At 46.9% G+C, this 20,889-nt stretch overlaps 1 protein-coding gene across 2 annotated transcripts in view; it reads left to right on the plus strand.

Moving 5' to 3' along the window:
* The window catches only part of Neurl4 (neuralized E3 ubiquitin protein ligase 4), a 65,690-nt gene that overhangs the window by 1,337 nt on the left and 43,464 nt on the right, over nucleotides 1-20,889 (plus strand). For both annotated transcript variants that reach the window (XM_077675808.1, XM_077675809.1), the window contains exons 2-8: nucleotides 347-695; nucleotides 4,869-5,083; nucleotides 5,490-5,601; nucleotides 8,608-8,696; nucleotides 11,325-11,538; nucleotides 13,273-13,372; nucleotides 20,008-20,275. In XM_077675808.1, the coding sequence (XP_077531934.1) occupies nucleotides 347-695; nucleotides 4,869-5,083; nucleotides 5,490-5,601; nucleotides 8,608-8,696; nucleotides 11,325-11,538; nucleotides 13,273-13,372; nucleotides 20,008-20,275 (1,347 nt within the window). The remainder of the gene's footprint in view (nucleotides 1-346; nucleotides 696-4,868; nucleotides 5,084-5,489; nucleotides 5,602-8,607; nucleotides 8,697-11,324; nucleotides 11,539-13,272; nucleotides 13,373-20,007; nucleotides 20,276-20,889) is intronic.

The following is a 20,889-nucleotide window of genomic DNA, read 5'->3' on the forward strand; positions in this document are numbered from 1 at the left end:
TGCTGGTAAAGCAAGTGCCTCTTCAGAACGATGCACAGTTCGGTGAATTTGGGGTCTAAAATTGTGTTGAAACAACGCGGCTTAACAAAAACACATGAAGAAGGAAACAGGCAGGACGAGTGCTGTTTGGTTTCGTCTTCTCCCATAGTTAAGCCGCGCTGTTTTGCCACAAAGTGGTTCTGCGTTGCAACTGAACTAATTTGGGTTTGCGCTACTTTAATGCTTTTTACATAAATATTTTTGTAGCATTTACACATAATAACTCCCTGCCTGCTCATTGATTCTTTGAGCTGTATTACTGACGGTTGTTTTGCGCGCACGCCTACTTGTGCCTGTCGGGATGCAGGTGTCTACCTGGAGCGGATCCATCGAGATCGGAGTGACAGCCCTGGACCCAGGCACGCTAGCCTTCCCGTCGAGTGCCACCAACCTGCGGGAGGGCTCGTGGGTGATGTCCGGCACCGGAGTGCTCCAGGACGGCAAGACGCTGGTGGAAGAGTACGGCACTGACCTGGACCAGCTGGGCGAAGGGGACCGTGTGGGGGTCATGCGCACTGCGAGCGGCGAGCTCAAGTTCTTCGTCAACGGCCGGTGCCAGGGCGTGGCCGCGAGCCAGGTGCCTCCGCAGGTGCATGCGGTGGTCGACCTCTACGGCAAGTGCGCCCAGATATCCATCGTGGACGATGAGGAGTCACGTGAGTTGACCCATCTCTTAAGGGAATGCTTTGCTGGGCAAATAGGTTCATGGTCTTCAAATAGAAAGAGAGCACAAAAAAGACTAGACAGTTTTAGTTGAGCACACGCAGCCACTCTGCGCACGCAAGAAACTTGCGGGGGCGCGAGAGCGCATGCGCAGTACCCAAGCGGGAGCTGCACACTTCGCATGCGCCCGCAAGTTTGGGCTTCTTGCATTACGGGCTTTGCGGGCCCTGCGTGAGGCCCTTCCCGTCCTCTTTCCGGTCTCTCGCCCGCGAAACGAAAGCAACAAAGGAACGTCGTCTCCTCACAAACTGGTTTACGGCTTCTTCTGGCTAGGTTTACGCCTGGCGCTGGCCAACAACCGCATGTTTCATTCGCCAATGTGGCGTTTAGTGGCTCTGCGGAACACAACGCGCATTTCAGCGCTACTGGTTTATCCATGCATCGACTTCTGCGTGTGGTCAACTAAAACTGGTTCTTCGCGAGAACTTAGCTGCGCGCATTGCGCTGCCGCTAGATGCGTGCGCAACTCTCTGCATGCGCTCAACTAAAACTGTCTACTAGCAAAAAAAGAGAGAGAGCGCTCGTCTCGTCTCTTGGTCTTTTTTGTCCCCATCTTTTTTGCATGCATTCTATTTATTTATTTATTTATTTATATTGTCGATTTTTGTTTTCCACGGTAAGCTCCGCCATTCCTCACCGTTCAGGAGGAGAGCACCACCACATGAAGGGTTGGGCATTTGCACATTTAGCTTGTTATAAATGCGGTTGCATTGAAGGCCGTGTCCGGCTTGCCGCTTACCACCGTGGCAAAGTGCTTGCAACTGTCTTCGAAGTGTATTACAAGGAAAGACTGTGCGCAGATTACGAGGCACCCAAATTTATTCTTCTGCCTGTGCAACTCCTATTAGCCTATGGACACTGGTTGGGCATAATGAAACTGGAGGGTCAGGACACGAAATTTATGAGCAACTTCCACAACCTCCTCTGGGACACAAGACTACTCTTCTCTGTCCCTTCCCCTCCTTAACCCATTGACTTCCGCCAACCGCTACAGCCAAGGCCAAAAGCTCTTTGACCGGCGAAACGCCGGCCGCTTAGAAAATTATTGTTTTTCATTATCTTTCATAGATGGCAGCACATTGCTTGGTGTTTGCCTTTTGCTTGATATGTTCTCCGCTAGATGGACACAGTTTTCCACTGTTGGAGCTGTTTTTGTGCGCGTTTTTAGCGGTGAAGTCAGCGAAGGGATCGCGGCTGGTCTTGTTCAATGGCGTCGCGTCGAAAACGTGGTTTGACAGAAGAAGAAATTCCGCAACTTGTGTTTGACAGCGACGCCGAAAGTGACATATGTGGTGATGATGATGTTTCATTAGACGATGGGGAGTATTAAAGTGATGAAAGTAGTAGTGATGAAGAGGTGAATGTGTGTGCAGCGGAAGATTTGCTTTGCCGCCATCTCCAAAGGCGCGAAAGATGGAAGAATGACAATGGGAAGAAGATGACAGTGTGGAAAAAATTGTCAAGCACCCCTTCAACAGCCAGCCTGGCATCAAGAGATCCATGGAGCTTCAAGTAGGTGGAAGTTCCACTGCTCTTGGAGTGTTCAATGCGCTTCTTGGAGTGGCGGTTTGGAGCATTATCGCGTTGCACACAAACGCCTTCGCACGCGAAAAGCAGCGTTTGCATCCCGACTTCTCATGGCATGAAACAACCACCGATGAAATGAAAGCCTGCTTCGCCTTGTGTGTGCTGATGAGCCAAGTAAAGAAGAGTAGCATTCAGTCTTACTGGCCAATGAGGTCTGTTACCAGCACACCATTTTTTGCCACTGTGATATCAAGACATCGTTTTTGGGCGCTGTCGCGGTACCTACATTTCTGCAACAACAGCCTTTCCCAAAGTGAAGACAGGCTCTGGAAGATACGGCCTGTCCTCGATCACATACTCAAGTCCATTGGTGCAGCGTATAATCCCGAAGAGAGTGTTCCGGTGGACAAAAGTCTGATGAAGTTCCGCGGTCGCCTGTCCTATGTGCAATTCAACCCCTCGAAACAAGCAAGATTTGGAGTGAAATTCTACACTCTGTGAGTTATTTGGAGTGAAATTCTGCAAACTCTGTGAGTCATCTAGTGGCTACTGCCTCAATTTTTCAATTTACACTGGAAAAAGTGAGAAGACGCCAGCAACAGATGGGTTATTGTGCACTGAGTCTGTTGTTCTTGACCTTGTTGGAAAACGCTTACCTGACGGCCACACAATATTTATGGACAACTGGTAGTCTTCGCCGACACTGTTTCGTCACCTCAAAGATGCTGGTTCGAACGCAGTTGGTACAGTTCGTCTACACCGCAAGAATATGCCAAAAGGTTTCAAGCAGCTCAAGTTGAAAAAAGTGAATGCAAAGCCCTCTTTGCGCGAGGGATCATGGCTCTAACATGGCAAGATAAAAAGCAGGTCACTATGCTCTCAACCGTGCACAGTGAAGCTAATGTGACCGATTCAGGCAAGAAGGGTCGCCGGAACGGCTTGCCAGTTTTGAAACTGCAAGTTGTACTAGATTATTACCGAGGCATGGGAGGAGTTCATCGCGAGGACCAACAACTTGCTTCTTTTCCCATCATGAGAAGATATGCAAAAGGCTACAAGAAAATCTTCTTTTACATTATGGACATTGCTGTCTATAATAGCTATGCTTTATTTGTAAAAGCGACCGGCAAATGGCTCCACTACACCGACTGGAAGGTCAATCTCGCAGAGGCCATTTTCGAAGAAGTCGCTCTGCCCCTTTACCGCGGCCAAAGACACCCGCCTATTGCAGCTGCACCAATGCGCCTGCAAGCTGCCGAGTGGGCTCATTTTGCTCGTCAGATCCTGCCAAACAAAGTAAAGAAAAATCCATCAAGGCTTTGCTTAGTTTGCAAGTCATGCGGCAAAAAGTCCGAGAACTGATGGGAATGGGAAAATGCGAAGTTGCGCTTCACGTGCCTCTGTGTTCTAAAGCTTTTCACACATGCAAATCATACTGAAAGAGTTGATGCAGTGAAGCATTGCGAACAGAATAAAGCAAGATTTGCTGTTCTATAACGTTTCTTGCGGACTTTATTGCGATTTCTATACACCGCCACATGCCGCCCGCTGGCGCGAAACTTTTGCCGCGGAATAGCAGGCAGGAACGGCCGCACAGAGCGCGGAAGCCAATGGGTCAACTGCTGTGGGAGCTTCATCCTGCCTGTGAAGGCTATTCCACTTAGAAATACCCTTTCATGGCTGGCAACTGGCAAGTGTAGCTTGAAATTGTATTTTTATTTCTACCGAAAGGGAAGGACTGATAAAAAGTAAAAAAAAAAGGTAAAAGCTTGTTTCTTGAGTTTCATGAAAGTTGTACTGTATTTACGCTTCATGTGCAGTGTGTTGTAATAAAGAATAAGATGGGTTCAGGCGGGGACAATAATGGGTTGTAATAAGGAAGACGTAGCTGTGCTTATTGCTGTGCCTTTTATTGCTTCATGAGAACTGGATGTCTGGGTCCTGCTTTTCCTTCTGGATTCGTCATATAGTGGATACCATGTTGTCGAGAAGTCCTGCATCAACTTTAAAAAAAAAATCAAATCTCATACCTGTAAAAAAATTATACTGTGAACAACATGCATGAGGATGAGCTGTACGGCATTCTGGGAACACTTGTTAATATTGTTGTATTTGAATTGCCTTCAAAGCTGGAGCCATTGCGGAGCAAAATTTTAGCAGCATTAACACGTGTTCAGACCTGATTATAATAATTTCTGGTATGAAAAATTAATGTGTTTTCTAAATCCCTCCTCTACTCGAACTTCCAGTCAAGGAGAGCCTTGAAAGGGATTTGTGCATGTAAAAGCATTGCGGTATCAAGGAAACACACCAAGTGGATTGCTGACTCAGAATACAACCATAATATTTTTGACTGAGTGTTCTTCAGCAAACCACGGGAGTGTTTTAATAAAGGTGAAAATGCGCTCAGACAATCTGCATAGCCCGCCAGCGTATTTTCTGTCTGCGGTGCAAATCACAGGAGAAACGTCATAGTTTCGAATTATATTCTGATAAATCACGCAAAGTGGGCCAGAAGGGGCCCTAGGTGCAGCATAGGTGTGCTGCAGAGGGCTGACGTTTGGGGGCCTGTGGTGCAGGTCTGGCACTGGGGGACAACATAAACGGGCTCGACCTGGGGGCGACCGCGTGCGCCGCTCCCGTGGACGACCCCCTGCGCTTCCACCAGCGGTGCGGCACGCTGGTGGAGCTCTCCAATAACGACCGCACTGCGGAGAGACGGCGGCCAGCCGACGAGTTCAACAACGGCGTGGTCATGACCCACAGGTCCCTGAGGGACGACGAGTGGTTCGAGGTGCGACCTTCTGCCTGCACGGACGTCTCTAGTCCGTGCGGGGCCAGAAATGGTGGCTGTTTGTTTGTACTGATGTGAGTCAGCATAATGCATGAGGAAAGACCGTGTGAGGCTGCATTTGTAGTTTGTCGTCGGCAGCACAAAGCACTTCCATCTCTTCTTTCAGGCTTGTACTGTAAAATCTCCCAGGAGTTGCCGTTACTGACTGTTGATGAAATTCTTTGTGAAGAGGTAGGCGGGGCCCGGTGCTTTGTAGCTGTTTGGATGGCATTGCCGAGTCTGCTGCCAGAGTCGCGTCGTAGCAGGGCACTCTCATTTGCCTGATCAGCATGTGCAGCAGGGAGCTTCTCTTTGTTGCTCCGACTGGAGGGCTGTTCATCTGAAGCAGCCACTGTCCCTTGCACAGCTCCGGATTGACGAGCTGGTGAACAAGTGGTCCGGCTCCATTGAACTGGGCGTCACCACGCACAGCCCCGACACCCTGGAGTTCCCGGCAACCATGACCAACATGCGCTCAGGTCTGTGGAGCAAGGCCTCGACTGGTGCTGTAGGTAGGACAGGGGAGGGTTTGTTATGAACCAGTTGAAAGGAGAGGAGAAGATGGCGAGGGATTAAGGGGCAAATGCACCCAGGTGCCTGACCAGGTCTGGCAGATCTAAAGTCCGATGGGGTCTCACACATTTGGCTTCACAAGTGAGCAGGTCGCGCACTTCATCACGTGCGCAAGCACTGGTAAGCACTGCCACATATTTAATGTCTGCTTTTCTGACGTGTGTGGGATTGTAGAATTTGCCCCTAATTGTATGCAAAAAACCGCCCTCACAAATCCAAGGTGTCGCATTGTTGCGCATCTTTGGCCTTTTTGACCTTGTGCATAGCATGTAGAGGCTGGCATGCAGGTGCGCCTGACGTGTAGTTCGGATGAATAGGACTAAGAGAACTGAGGTCTGCTTCCCCTAAACTGCAGTCGGGTGCAGGCAGGGGGAAGGGAGGGCATGTATAGGTTTGCAGCTGCATTGGCATAAACTTGTTTCAAGGAGAAAACAGTCACGTTAAAAACTGAACACTTAATAAGAGGAGCTTCACTCAGAGGTGCAGGTCTCCGTTTCACAAACTGTGCATGACTCATCTCCCGTCCCAGAGTGCCCATAAACTGTGTTTGAGAGGGCAGAAGTTGACGCCCACCTGCAACACAGCCATGTGGCTACAACGGAAAGCTATACACGCTGCTTTCTTGGGAACTTCTTAGTTGAAAAAAAAACTATTCTGGTATCACTGGCTTGGTCTCGTATGATGGATGGCAGCGAGGTGGGCTTTGCCTGTAATGCTGAGTATTTTTAACCACGTGCATGCTATGTTTACACAACGGTAGACCACTTAGTAAGTAAAGCTTTGCTCAAATTGTTTATTTAAATCATGCTGAAAATGTGTGCAAGCCTACATAACGCGTAAACCCATAGCTTTATAATCATACGTTAAACTGGTATCTATCTAACAGCAGCTTGTTTCAGACCTGTTTAACTCTTTCGCTACCGCACCTATCAAAATCGATCAATTTGATCGATACTTTTGGGAGTGCCTTTTCATAGCGTTCCAGGCGTTTCTCGAACAAGTAAAGCTGTTTGGAGTTAGATCAGAAAATGGCCTTTCAAAATCAGTTTTGTTTTCATTTTTGCAACGGAAACGTGATTTTTGACACGCTTTTGAACCACCTGGGTGTGGAAAAGGGGCGTGGTCATCGCGCGTCACGGCTACCAACGAACAATGCGTGCAACTCGTAATTACTCTGCACCAGCACTTGTTTTTTGCTATCAGGGCGTGAATGGGGAACTAGCAAACGATTTTCAATCGTCAGGTTCGCGCTCTGACAGTAATAATCCCAGATATCGGCTGAAAATGTCAAGCAGTGCCTGGTTGCAAAGCTACTTTATGATTTTAGGCAGTTTTATTGCCTTTGCGCAAGTTGTTCTAAGTACTGTGGTAGTTCTACTTACCCGAGGACCATTCGTAAACAGTTTACAACAGTTTCGGTTTCGTTTCTGCATCGCGAGATTCATATTTAGCGCTACTACGCAGTTACCCAACTTCAAGGCTACCTGCCATGGCGCCTGAAGTGTCCGCGACTGATCCTCGAACAAAGCACGGCGCTCCTGATTTCCCCCCACCCTAACCCGATTTCTGCGATAAGAACTTCTGATGCAAGTCAAAAGGTCACACCCAGTCGCCAGATATCTGTTCTGCCGAGTACAGCGCTTCAAACCGGCCTTACACTGCCAGCTGTTCGCCTTCCAGTTTCGTTTCCATGCGAGGGTATATCCGGGTGTCTAATGTTGCTGCTTAGTTGAACTGTCTATTCGGACGGAGTCTCTGATAAGTTTTTGTACTGTTTCATTTGAAAAATGTTAGGTGGCGCTGCAAAAGAGGAGGCTCGTTGTGCTGATCTTTTTCAGCGCGCACCTGCTACTCGGCCAAAGATCGCAGGGCACGATTCTAGCTCATCGTACCTCACTTTTGCAAGCAAAGCTACAATTGCGAGTAAGAAGATGATAATAAAGCTCAGCTTTATGTTTTGAGAGATAATTGACCGTGAACGACAACAAGCATCAACCACGGCGTTCCGTTTTCAACGTCATGCATGTTTTTTTCCGCATCGCGTGCTTGTCCCAAATATTGTGCTCGCTGTAAATGCAAAGTCAGCCATTGACAAGATGTTTTTACGTTATGTGGGGGCAAATTGGTGCCTCTGATAATGTCAAACCACCAGATTTATTCTAGGAAACCACCCGAAATTGCACATTTTAAATAAGAGGTTGGGCTTCACCGCATGACACAAGCACCGTGCGTGCTAACATTTTTTTTTATATCTGAAAAACTGTTCCGCGCAAGTCGACATTTTTTTAGGGTGTGTTTTTGAAATGTTTCCCTACAAAATGTATATTCTAATTTTTTTCTACTACCAATGGTTTGATATACACAACTCCTTTTTTATCATTTTTTTCGACAACTTGACAAAAATTTTGATTTTTATATTTTTTTTCACAACTATGATATATGAAAACCTTTAAAAAACTGGTGTTATTGGAAAGGCCGTTAAATAATCTGCATTTTGTGCTCCTGCAATTAGTGCCTAACCAATTTTTTAGCAGGAAAAAAAATGTTTTCTTGGACCCCTAAAAATTGGTCAATTTTCTGCGGTAGCGAAAGAGTTAAAGTGCAGTGTAGTTTTAAAGTGTGAATGAAGTCGTGTGCACCGCAGTTGGCGTGCTATATGTGTTCTATATTAGTGGCATCTTGAAAACGGGCGCGGAAAGACGTTGACTGAGAAAATGAATACACAGGACGACGTGCCTGTTTTCAAGATGAATCAACACCAACTCGCCTAACTTTCCATCCTGTTAAATTAGTGGCATGTTTGCTCGTGAAATGCGAGAGGCAGACTGCTGTCTTATGGTGCAAGCTGTGGCGGGTGCTGTTGTGCAACGCGGAGAGTGGTGCTGACGCTGTGCTTCTGGGCCCTGCTGCAGGCACCATAATGATGAGCGGCTCAGGGATACTCACCAATGGCAAGGGCAGCAGGCGAGAGTACGGGAATTACAACCTGGACGAACTGCATGTAAGTGACATTGGTGCCGCATGGTTCGACTCTGGGCCATGCGCAGTGGGCGTGCTTCGTGATGCTTACTGCTACTGCGTGTACACTGGGAAAAGGGTTGAGTCGAGCACGGCAGACCCCAACGCTGCTTTGCAAATGAGGTTAGCTGTTAAACTGCCTTGGGGATACCAAGGTCATGTGTTAAAGCCCAACCAGGAGAGCTTACTTTTCCTCGTTTTCCTTCTGTTCTGATGTTTTGAAATTTCTACCCTCAAGCCCAAAAAAGAGGCGAACCACTTTTATCTCTTCCTTGGCATTCTTAACTGCTCGCTTTCCGCAGTGTGTGCATGTGCTGGTTTCTCTACTTTTATTCAAACGTACCAAAATTACTATTCTTTCATGAAATAGAGTTGACTACTTTCCTTATTCTCTCGTCACCATTCGTGACCACTCACTTTCCCTTCTTTATATCTGTGTGCCTGTCTGTGTGCGTCAATCTGTACATGTATAAATTTTTATAATGCATAGAATTCTTTGCGGAGTACCCCAATAGCCAGGACCGTGTAACGCCCTGCATTTCCACAAAAATTCTGATTTCCTGAAAGTTCTAAATGTAATTGTTGTAGTAGCTTGAATGGAGATAATTGGTCGAACAGGATTTAAAAAACCCCAAAAATTTGATTGTAAAGGACTCGCACTCAAGACAAGTGGCATAAGAATGCTACGCATTAGTAGACAGTTCTCTGAATTTCTGCAGAGTTTTTTCCACTGCATAGGAATTCGCCGCATGAAATATGCATACCAACGCATGCACGCACAAGGACAACACATCTCTGGCAGTAGCCCAGCAGCATTTGAGGATTGCTGCAGCCCTCACCACTGGGAAGACAGCCAGCGTGCAGGAGAGGCACTGTGATGTGTACCACGATGCTTTCTTGCAGAGTTCGCGCAGATCGCGTTTGCAGGACAAATAAAGATGTTTTCTCTCTCTCTCTTAAAAGCCCTTGAATTTGGAGGTTCCATTTTCAACGCCTTGAAAGTCTTGCAACTTTTTAGCGGTCTTTGAAACCCCTTGATTTTTACGGAGATAATCAGTGGCTATGGTTTTTCACAGGAATGTGAAGCGTCTCTCATAAATTTTAAGTTTTGGCTTGTGTATAAAATGTTGTAACAATCAAGTTTCAGTGTATTGCTCAAACACATTTAGCGTTTTTTTTTTTTTTTTTTTGAATAGGAATGAGGCATTATTGAAAGCAGGCAGTTTTCAATTTGAGCCATGCTGTAACACAATCCAATGGAATCAGGCTTCTGTTTGCCAGCTTGCATCTTTCTTCTGTCGTGGCCTGTGGACATTCGCTCATTGCTTGTTTGCTGCGACTCCTTTTCTCCTTCTTGGTGTACGTGGACATAGTTGAACTTCGTCATGCCTGGGAAGAGCTCTTTTCAGTAGTCGTGGCTGCACAAGCACCCGTGCAAAGCCGCAGCGAGCATGAATCGTGCAAAATGAAAACCATGCTAAAAAATGACATTTGGTCGATGAGAGAGTCTGCTCTAAAAGGCCATGGCAACACGAAGACAGCAGGCAGTAGCTCCTTGAAGAGCACCTGGGGCTGGGCATGAGTGTCTGGTGCATATGCTACACGGCTGTTTCGAAGGCCTTCGGAAGGCCGTTGAACCAATTGTCTATCGAGCGCCCCATCGTAAATACATAGACCGAAGTCGTGGGCCAGAGTCCAATTGTCAATTGAAAGTTACCGTGTAGCACTAGCATAACCCATTCATGCGGTTCCAGCATAGTCATCGCATGCAAGGCACGTAGGTTGGTGACAAAGGAGACAACTTTGTGAATGTTAAAGGTGGTAACATCTCCCTCCCTGTCTAGTTAGTCGTCGCTCACAAATCACCGCTTTAATAAAACGTTCCCAGATAGCAAAGTTGCAAAGGCCTGCTGTTGTGAAGAGAAACAGTGCGCTTATGTGTCATGCTGTGGTCTTGGGCCATTTTTTTTTTTATTTTGCTTTTATTTCTTTTATCTATGTAGCAGGAGATATAGAAATGCAACTGTTATGTGGTCCTGTTTGATGGGTTTGCTAATGATTACTTACATCGAATCAAATGCATACTCAAGAATCTGAAATCTCAGAAAAAGAGCAGCTTGGAGCAGCAAGGCAGCTGAAAAGGTGCATTATCGAGGATGAGATTCACAGCATGAGAAAAACTAAGGCAAAGCTTGCAGCAGCAGCTGCAAATTTAATATCTTCAGCTGATACCTTTGCTGACAAAGCAGGAGATGTAGGAAACATAACCTACGTTTTGAAATCAAACAGCCTGATAAACACACCACCAACAAAAAAGGTGTCTAAACACCAACTAAGAAATAAAAAATACAGCTAGGGAAATTCACAAGCTTGCTAGCCCCTATTTAATTATTGTGCACTATTTTTATCAGGTATTGTTCTATAAACAAATTTTGCGTTGTGTTAAAAAAGCTAAGAATAATTCCAGATAAAGCATTAGACGGGGTCCTTGAAAGCCCTTGAATTGTTGCCTTTGACGCCTGTACGAACCCTGTCTTGTAATGTGTGTGACCAGTTGTCAGGCGACATTGTAGTGGCCCTAAAGGCCCACGTGTTGCTGCTCGTTCCACAGGAGGGCGACCGCATTGGGGTGGTGCGAAAGTCCAATGGCAACCTGCACTACTACATCAACGGCATGGACCAGGGGGTGGCCTCGGGAAATGTGCCCCAGGTGGTGTACGGGGTGGTCGACCTGTACGGCATGACCGTCAAGGTCACCCTCATCGACCACTCGGACGACCACTGCCAGGTGGCCTCGCCCAGCGACGAGAGCAAGGCCATCAAGGGTCAGTGCTGGGGAGGGAGGGAGGGAGGGAGGGAGGGAGGGAGAGAGAGAGAGAGAGAGAGAGAGAGAGAGAGAGAGAGAGAGAGAGAGAGAGAGGAGAGAGAGAGAGAGAGAGAGAGAGAGAGAGAGAGAGAGAGAGAGAGAGAGAGAGAGAGAGAGAGAGAGAGAGAGAGAGAGAGAGAGAGAGAGAGAGAGAGAGAGAGAGAGAGAGAGACGTTTATTGGCAGAGCATTTACAGTGTTCATGTTGTAGGAGTGGCTCCCTCTTCACAGGAATCCATGAGCTGTCTTAGCACCGGCTGCCCTCTCAGTGAGCAGGAGCTGGTCCGAGAGGCAGGGGCTGGACAGCAGTGTCTCCCACTGCTCTCTTTGGGACCGAGCAAGTAGCGCGGCGCTTTAGGAGTGTTTCTGCTGGACTTCATCTGCTCAGTGCATGTACACTGTAGGCTGTAGGTATTGTTGTGTAACATTGGGAATGCATTTGACTGGATGTGTCCAGGCACAGCTGTAGGATACAGCAATTTTGTGCTTTGTTTGTAGCATCCTGAGGAGCTTGAAAATTCTGTCACGGTGAGGCTGCTGTTCAGTGGCAGCGGCACAGATTCTGGGCCTAGTCGAAACGGGCCAGAGGGGATTTGCAGTGTAGTCCCTGGGGGCACCACTGGAAGACTATGAGGTCGATACTCACATGGATTCATGACTGAGTTCTGAAAATGTTAGAGCAGCGGCCAGGGGGCGCCCATGAAATATTCGAAGGTTTTCCATGGCTGCTGGAGTGAGCAGCACCTCGTGTGAATTAATTTCTGTTGTGGACCTACGAATGCCTGAAACGAGGCGGGTGATGCCTGACCATGGTTATCAATGGCACATTTCTCTTGGCTGGTTTGCGTCAACAGGAATGTTGGGAATGCGACAGGTGCAACTCGTGGGGAGGCTTTGAGCAACAGCGAATTCAAGAGGGGGGGGAATCCGCTACCAAGTGCCCCCAGAGGGAGGAGCACCCTCAATTTTACAGTGCGTGCCTCCTCCCTCCCTCCCCCTTCCCCTCAGCCAGGGGAACTACTCTTGATCGCTTGTAGATTTGAGTGTGACCATGTTTGTTGAATGCCTTTGAAACATAAGCTTCCTTCCTGTTTTAAATTCCATCCAGGGTTATAGGGCAACCTGTTATTGAAAGGAAAAAGCATAATCTTTCGAGGGTTTGCACCAAGCCCATAAATCAGATGGAACCTAAGAGGCCCGACTTGTTTATGTTAGAAAATTTGGCAGCTGTGCATCTGTCGGACGAGGCAGAAAGTTAACAGCTAACATTTGTGTGCATTTCGCGACCCCAGAGTGGGTTCAAGGCACTTGAGCAAAGGTTAAAGTTATGATACTAAGATGTAGGGGTTGTCGTCTAGCTTAATCTCATTCATCACTCTCCCAACTGTTGGGCACAATACAAAAAGTTCAACTAAGTGAAATGCTTCTATCAAATATTTACGTTACTGTGTCTTGCTTGAAAACTCTCTGATATAAGCTGTCATAGAGGCTTTAAAGGATTGTAAAGCTGTTTCGTGGTGTAGAACTTCAAAATTTTTCTCAACATACACGTGAGAATGCAGCAACAGTGGGATCAAACATGCGTGAAGCTACGCATTTGAAGCCCTCCAAATTTTCACTCGGAGGGCCGTCTCGTGAGGCAGGCTGTGGCGAAACACCGCAGGGCTCAGTGAGCTGCCCTCTTCTCTTTCCAGATGACACCAACGACCGGGAGACCGAGAGGCTGCTCTTCCACCCACGTTGTGGCGGGCGGGCAGCAGTCATCAATGACGGTCGCACCGCACGGAGGCCCAGGTGGGTGGTCGCCTTCCTGGGGCAACTATTAAGGGGGAACGGGGCTTTCAGAATCAACTTTTTTATTTCCTTGTGGATTTCGATTGGCACAGCAACTGGAAATGCTTCTGTGATAACACCATAAAAACTTCAAAGTAACATATGAGAACTTCTTTATTTATTAAATTTTCTTTCTGTTCCGCTTGTACCAAGCCTGAGCTGCTTATAAAACACGATAGAAAACTTGTTCGAAATGCTTTGCATTCCCAAATGAATGGACGAGGTCGTGACAGTTTTAGAATTTTTTTTTTACAACACAATGTTTTTCAGTTTTCATTTTATTACAGGTTAATGTGCAACAGGCATGTCGACTGTGAACGACTATTTGAATAAAAAATCACAAAAAACAAATCTGGAAAACCAAGAGTGTCACGATCTGAACTGTTCATCAAGGAATGTAATGCAAAAAATGGAATCAAAATAGACCCAGCGGTCATGAAGAAATCCCTGGAACAAGCGATACAGGTGGCAAAAAAAAACTGTTTTGAGAAAACGGCTTCGGAAGTTGCAACGTAGGTTTCACTTATCAAAAGTCGTCAGGGTTGTAGCCTTTCGTGTCCTTTTGAACATGGGGCTTCTGGAACGCCATGCCTTAAAATCAAAGTGCCTTTTACAGCCTTTCTCTTTCCACAAAACGTTATTTTCAGCTCTTCTGTGAAGAGTGCATACCCCAGTTTGCGGACCTAATGGAGGGGGAGATAGCTTTCTATGGGCTTTTAATGCAAAGTAGGTTAGCTGGTTGGCTGTATCGCACTGGACAACCTCCCTTTGCAGTGTTGTCACCATGGCAACAAGTGCAGCATTTTTTTTTTTACTTATATTTGAAACTTTTTTTATCTAGCCTGTCACAGCAACTTAGTACTCATATGTGTTCATTGCCAAAAAATTGCATACCAGAAGGATGCAAATGACCTACTTTGAAGCTTGGTAGAATATTCTGCGCAACTCCCAACTTCAATGCAAGGGCATTTTTTTACTACTTTTGACATTCAAGGCATCCAATATTTCTCGCAGCACAGCCAGTATGCCCTAAGCCATAGATGTATGCAATGGTACCAATAATTTCCCTAAACAATTCACTATTAAATGCTGCGACAGAAAGGTAAGTCTTTAACTCAGAAAACATATTATTATTACTATATTCCTAACTCAAACCTATTTGCATGATTATTAGAAGTGCACAGGAAACGTGTAAGAAAGGTAATATGGCTCGCGCGCATCGCAGCGCACGCTTACCGCGACATATCGTACTTTGATTATCCCTGATATGGCTAGTCAGGTTGCTTTTAAGATTAAATCTAATGTCGCAGGCACTAAAACAACTACTGGCGTTCAATTGTAACCGGTTGAGGAGTCATGTGATACTCCAATGCACAGCGGCTATGCCGTGCGCGCCGCAGCGTTTGATGCATCGCCCGTTTCTTTTCCAAGGCTGGTGAGCCCACAGTCAAACATAGCAATAACTAAGCGTGTAAACATCGCAACTTCGTCTAATAGTTCACATCGCGAACCGCTATCACAAGCGCACACATCGCGTGTCACTTTTCGGGGTCTGGTGACGGTAGAGTCACGCGCACCACGAAGCGTTCGATGACCTCCGCCTTTCGAGCTGCACATCTTCTCGTAATCTGGCTCGGGATCTCAGGCCTTCCCATCGTGATAACGTTCGTGTTGAATACCACAGACTGAACAGAAACTTAACCGAGCGAAGCAGTGAAAATGAGCTCAAAACACGCAGTATGGAGTTCACGCAGCCGCCATCTTGCGTTGCCGCTGCGACACCCAATCAGGAGGGTCATTTTAGCGTGCCTTGACCGGAGGGCCAATAGCGCTTCAGCATCTATTTCTAGCTTCGTTTGTGCGTCGTTTCTCTTCTGCCGTTTGTGCATTCGCGAATGAATGAAGACGAGCGGAACAGGAAAGACGATCGCTCGGCCGATCTAACGATATCAAAATGGCCGCGCCCGGTGGCATCGTTGCGGAAATAGAGCGCTCCGAAGATTGCCGTTTTTTTTTTTCGCCCTTTTGTGCTGATATTATGTCACCGCGCCTGGCAAAAGTATTTTTTTATGCCACTTTGCGACGCTTTTTAGCGGAAAAACTTTTCAGATGCACAAAATAGGAAACATAGAAGCCGAATATGTGGCTTTCAAAAAAATGATGTTTTGGTCATTTTTCCGAAGTTGAAAGCCATGTCCCCCCTTAAATAACACCTGTATTTTTCACAGTAAGCACAGATTCAGTTTAGTGCCTACCACTGTGTTATATTTGTCCCCTGAAAATAATTCCTGAGGGGTCTGAAGCCATTTCTTTTTACCGTACAGTTGTAATACAACTCCCATTTTGGTCACGTGAAATAGCCTCGCACGCTGCACTTCTCTCGGGCAAAGTCGGTGTATTCCCTGTCTTACAGCAGAATGCTCCCTTTTCTTTCTGGTTTGAAGATATCGTTCCCTGGCCTCTGTGTGTCGCCGAGAAATGGGGTCGACAAATGATGCCAGCGATAGGTCTTTCCCATAGTGTAAGCGTTTTCTGGATGGTCCTAGGATCAAATTCACTTGCGGCCTGTGCAGAGATGTATAGCAGCTGACTGACTCCCACCCTATTTTCAAGTGTTCGCACACGCGACAGTACCCGTGTGAACCTTCCTGACAGTGCTCCACATTTCAACGACCAGTGCCTTTGTGAACACTCAAGCTGTGCCTGCAACTACCTGGAACAGAAACTCTAAATTATGCCTACATCATGTAATCATTATTTGTAATATGCGTCTTCCCATTTCCTTTTTCCTGTAACTGTTGGGACTGGGCCCGCTCGCCGCAGCCACCGGTGTCGCGTCGCTGCCTTGCTCTGTCCGCTATCGACGCGGCGCAGAGCAGAGCGAAGAACTTCTCGAGCTGACGAAAAGTTGAAGTAGCATTTATATACAGTATGTACAAGGGTAACAACAGCGTTACATGGCTCGCACAAAGGCGTCGGCACCTCTCCACTCGGTGCCGACTCCACTTGGACTCCCGGGAAGTCCGTTCTGGCCCCAAGAAGTTCGAAATGCTCCAATCAGGGCCCTCGCTGGCCGAAGTTTGAAATCCGACGAATGGAGGCGAAGGGGTTGCGTCAGCCGATGGGGAAAGGGAGGGCGACGCCCACGCCGTCTCCGTGCCGCCGCGACGCAAAAGGAGAGGCGACTCTGCGGCGCTCCAAGTCTGGCCTGTCGGCCGCGGGCGGTTTGGTCCGGTTTGGATGAGGCGGGAATCGGCCCCGCTGCTGGCGCGTTGCCCCGTGCAACAAATTTGGGGCCGGGCGCTGTGGCACAACATAACCCACACCAGGCCCTCAGGCCTCTTCCTATATAGAGGTCATTCTCTTTTTCTCTCTAGTTGATAGGGCAGCATTGAAACAAGCAAGGACTGGTACCTTCAAAGTAATTAGAACGAGGATTTGCGAATACATATTCCCAAATACAGCTCACCTGTGTCTTGTTAGCCTTGGTCTATTACTCTTGACAGCAATTGTACTGAAACATGACGCAGTCACCATAATAACCATGCTATAGCTAACTGGGTGGCGTTCTAGGAATTGCAAAGTACGTTCATGATTGCCCTGTTCCAGAGCACTTCGCTTGGTAGTTGATTCCTCAAAGCAGCATGGTAGAAAACCTTGTGCTACTTTATACTCCTTCATTCCCCCCTCTCTACCAAAGTAATTTTGTTGCTTCACGCACAAGTTCAATTCTTGCACACGTTTTTTTTTTTCTTTGTTAAGGGTATGTTTAGGACTTTTATTGGATACTACCTTGGCAAGAATGCAAATTCAGCACACCCTCGTTAAGACGAACTCAGTTAAGATGAATTTTATGGTTAAGATGAACAACGCTTTTGCCCTCTGGTAATGTGCACAACTCACAAAATTTCCGCTTAATTAACCCTTTGCCTACCAAGTATTTTTGTGAAATATGATTTCAAAAATACCGTTTTTTTTATTTGCGTAACCGATTCTACATATCTTGAAACAACCAAAACAAATAGTAAAGGCACTTTTTTACTATGATACATGCAAAATATTTTTTTTTTAATATGATGAGAAGATTAGGTGCACTGCAGCATGGAGAGTTCCTGGGTTCCTGGATCCTTTGGTGGAGAAAATCTCTCTTCAAAATTTCAAAAAAAGTAATAATAAATAAATAAACAAAAAGCACAATGATGAGCAAAGCACATACCTGTGGCAGGGATCAGATTTCTAGATAGAAGAAGAATAGTAAATTTCAAAGCACAGAATAGTGCATAGCCGTATCCTCCACAGAACGCCAATCTCCACAGTTCTCGCACAAGGAGCGCAGACTGAGGACTGTGGAGATTGGCGTTCGGAAAATCGCTCGTTTCAGCCAATACATAGAAATTTCTGGTTTTTGAACTATCCCCCGCAGAATAATTATTGCCAGAAACACATTTAGGTCTTCCAACGTTAACTCCTTTCAAGTCGCTTGGTGGTTCAAGTTGTGCCGAGTGAAAAACTGTTCAGCGTAGCGGCTGGTTTCACGGGCAATCAAACCAGCTAATTCATTGCTTATAAACAATTCAAGATACTGCACACAATTTCCGTCCTCTCTCATGGGTACATTCACGCCAGGCTTGGCCGTGAAAATGAACCTTGGATGAAGAAACTGGTGATCGCCGACCAAAGGTGCTTTTAAAAACAGTAAAAAGACATTTTGGCTTCCGTATGGAAGCCTTGTTCACTGAGCTGAAAGGCGCGAAGCTCGAAGTTTTTAAGAAGTGTGTCGAAGCAATCGCCCCAGGCATCTTGCATGCGTAGGCGGGAGATTGCCTGCATTGTGGTTCAGGGTTTTTTCTGTAGTTTTAATCATCAGGGACTCAAGATATCGGCGTGACAGCCATTTCTTTTCTCTGGCGATAATTGACGCTTCGTCCCAGCTTATGTTGTGCGTTGTGGCTTCCACGTGTTCCGCAAGCGCATTCGACGCAGTCTTCTTGTTTCATATGTCATTCTTATGTTCGCGAAATCTTCTTTCGATGTTGGCGCTCTCGCCAATGTATCAATAGTCGCAGTCTGCACAGGGAATTTTGTACACCACCCCAGGCAATGAACCTTGAAGTTGCCGGTGGCGGTTTGTTTACATCTATCGGCGTCCACTGCCGACACGTTGAGACGCTGTCATCGTCTGAATATGATTCTGAGATGTGCTGCTCTGTGTCTTCGCTTCCACTCTCGGATGAGAAATGAAGTCCTTCATTATATGAGTCCGAGGAAAGTTCTGCAAACATGCGTTTTCTTCTTTTTTTCTGGAGTGCAGACGATGCCAGTACGTGCGTGCACAGAGGAGGGCGCTTTTTTTAAGCCCCTGTTGCCAGCACCAAGGAGTCCCTCAATCAAAATGCATACTTTGAGAGCTTTGAGCGCATTTTTAATACTTTTACAGCGCCGTCTATTGAAGTCAATTTAAACTAAACAAGATATTTCAGGGTAGCTTGACTGCAGTAGCGCACAGGCACTTGTTTTAGTGCGGATGTGTGTAGCTCGTCTTCGGTGGGAGCGGTACAACCCATGTGGACAAGCTCAGCTAGTCTACGATAGGCAATGGGTTAAGATGGATTTCTGATAATACGAACAAATTTCCATGGTTCCTTTGTGTTTGCCTTGATGAGAGTTCACTGTATACCTTAACATGCTGTCCTTTCGTCACGAAGGAGTTTGATGTTCTTTCTGCGTACCATGTTGTTTGGGCAATAGCCGCACCTTTCACGGCATCAGCACAGCTGCAGCAGTCTGAGCTTATCAAGGGTCAGTCTTGTGAAGCTGGATGCTCTGAAGAGTTCGATAGCTGTCTGAATTGTGGCAGAGACTTGGGCTGAAATCTCACTCTGCAGGATGATAGCCATTCTTCATTGTGGTCTTCCTTTTTCTAAGGCTTTCTCTAAAAACATTTCTGTTAAATTGCTAACTGTCTGTGCCGTCTACACAGCCACTGTGTGCGCCATGACTTGGCTGTTGTAGTGTATGCTTCAAGCTTACCTGTCTTTTGCCTTCATAATTTATGCCCGCAAGGTCTGTTTGACTATGTTCTTTCATGCTCATTCAAAGTTTCAGCTTGGGTTTTAGTGTGCTTGATACTGTACTTACAATAAGGTCAGAACAGTTATTAAGAAGGAGGAACCATAGTTGACAGCTGTCGGGGGGGCATTGTCACTTAACATAAATAATTTAAGTTTAAGAAATTCAGCAAGCAGTAAATATAACATTGAAAATAATAAGCACACTTAATGGTGGTAACAGTAAAAAGCACAATAAGATTCTCGAGTTCGACACTTTGTTGTAAATTAGGTACTGTTTAGTAAATGGCTCCGAAAGCATTTTAAATAGTTGCGATGTAATATTGTCGATGCCAAACGTAATGAACTATGGTGTATCAAATTCTCTTGTCGGTTGTATCAGTCTATTTTCCAATCCTCCTGAGCTCGATATACTATCTGGGACCGGCTACAGGCAGTATTCCTTTTTGATGGCCCCGGTTGCGTCTCGCTGGTCGTTACGTAACGGTGGGATCCTCCACCCCCCACCCCCCCTTGCTGCCTTGACAGCGCCCTGGACGGCTTCAACAATGCGGTGGTGCTGACGAACCGCACGCTGCGTCCGGACGAGCTGTTTGAGGTGGTGCTGGAGCAGCAGGTGTCCAAGTGGACGGGCTCCATCGACATCGGGGTGACCATGTTTCCCCCGCACCTGCTCGACTTCCCCACCACCATGACCAACGTGCGGTCGGGCACCTGGGTCATGACCGGCTGCGGCGTCATGCACAACGGCACCATGGTCATCGAGGAGTACTGCCGCAACCTGGACACCCTGCAGGTATGTAAGAGAGAGAGGATGGTTGGGGGTTGGCTGAAAGAAGGGAGTTGGCTGCTGATGAGGCAAATGTGTATCACTCGGCACTTTGTTTAGCTCACGTTATCACTGGCATTGTGTTCTAGCACCTAGGCATATCGAAAAAATCACGCCATATCCACGGAATGAATGATGATAAGTGGGGCGAAGCTCGAGAGGGGGAGATCATCGGTAACCGTAACTCTCCCGTGAAAGTTCGCCCATTACATCATTAAGAAAGACGTAAGACTGTGTGCGTACATTGTACAAATCAACTTTTATTTTCGAAGTCAATGCTCCCAGGCCCAGACCTGGTGAAAGACCCCGCGCCATCGAGGACTACCCCGCACCTCCACCACAATTTGTCACGTAGGATGGGACACAACGGTAAAGAAAGAACTTTTTTTTAGGGCTAACTTGTGCCCGAACAAGACGAGAGGAAACGAGCAAAGGTCCTTGCATCTCGTTCGATCTCCGAGAACGACTGCCTGCGTTCGTGGCGTGATCTCTTGCGTGATCTCCCCCTCGCAGAGCACGTGCGCTCGCGCCTCCGTTGGCGAACACAGACAAGCTTGCGCTCCCGGTGCCGAGTTTGCGCT

The sequence above is a fragment of the Haemaphysalis longicornis genome, unplaced genomic scaffold, assembly GCF_048455015.1.
Source record: "Haemaphysalis longicornis isolate Haplotype H1 unplaced genomic scaffold, Haemaphysalis longicornis Haplotype H1 scaffold_7, whole genome shotgun sequence".
In the NCBI taxonomy this organism is placed as follows: Eukaryota; Metazoa; Arthropoda; class Arachnida; order Ixodida; family Ixodidae; genus Haemaphysalis; species Haemaphysalis longicornis.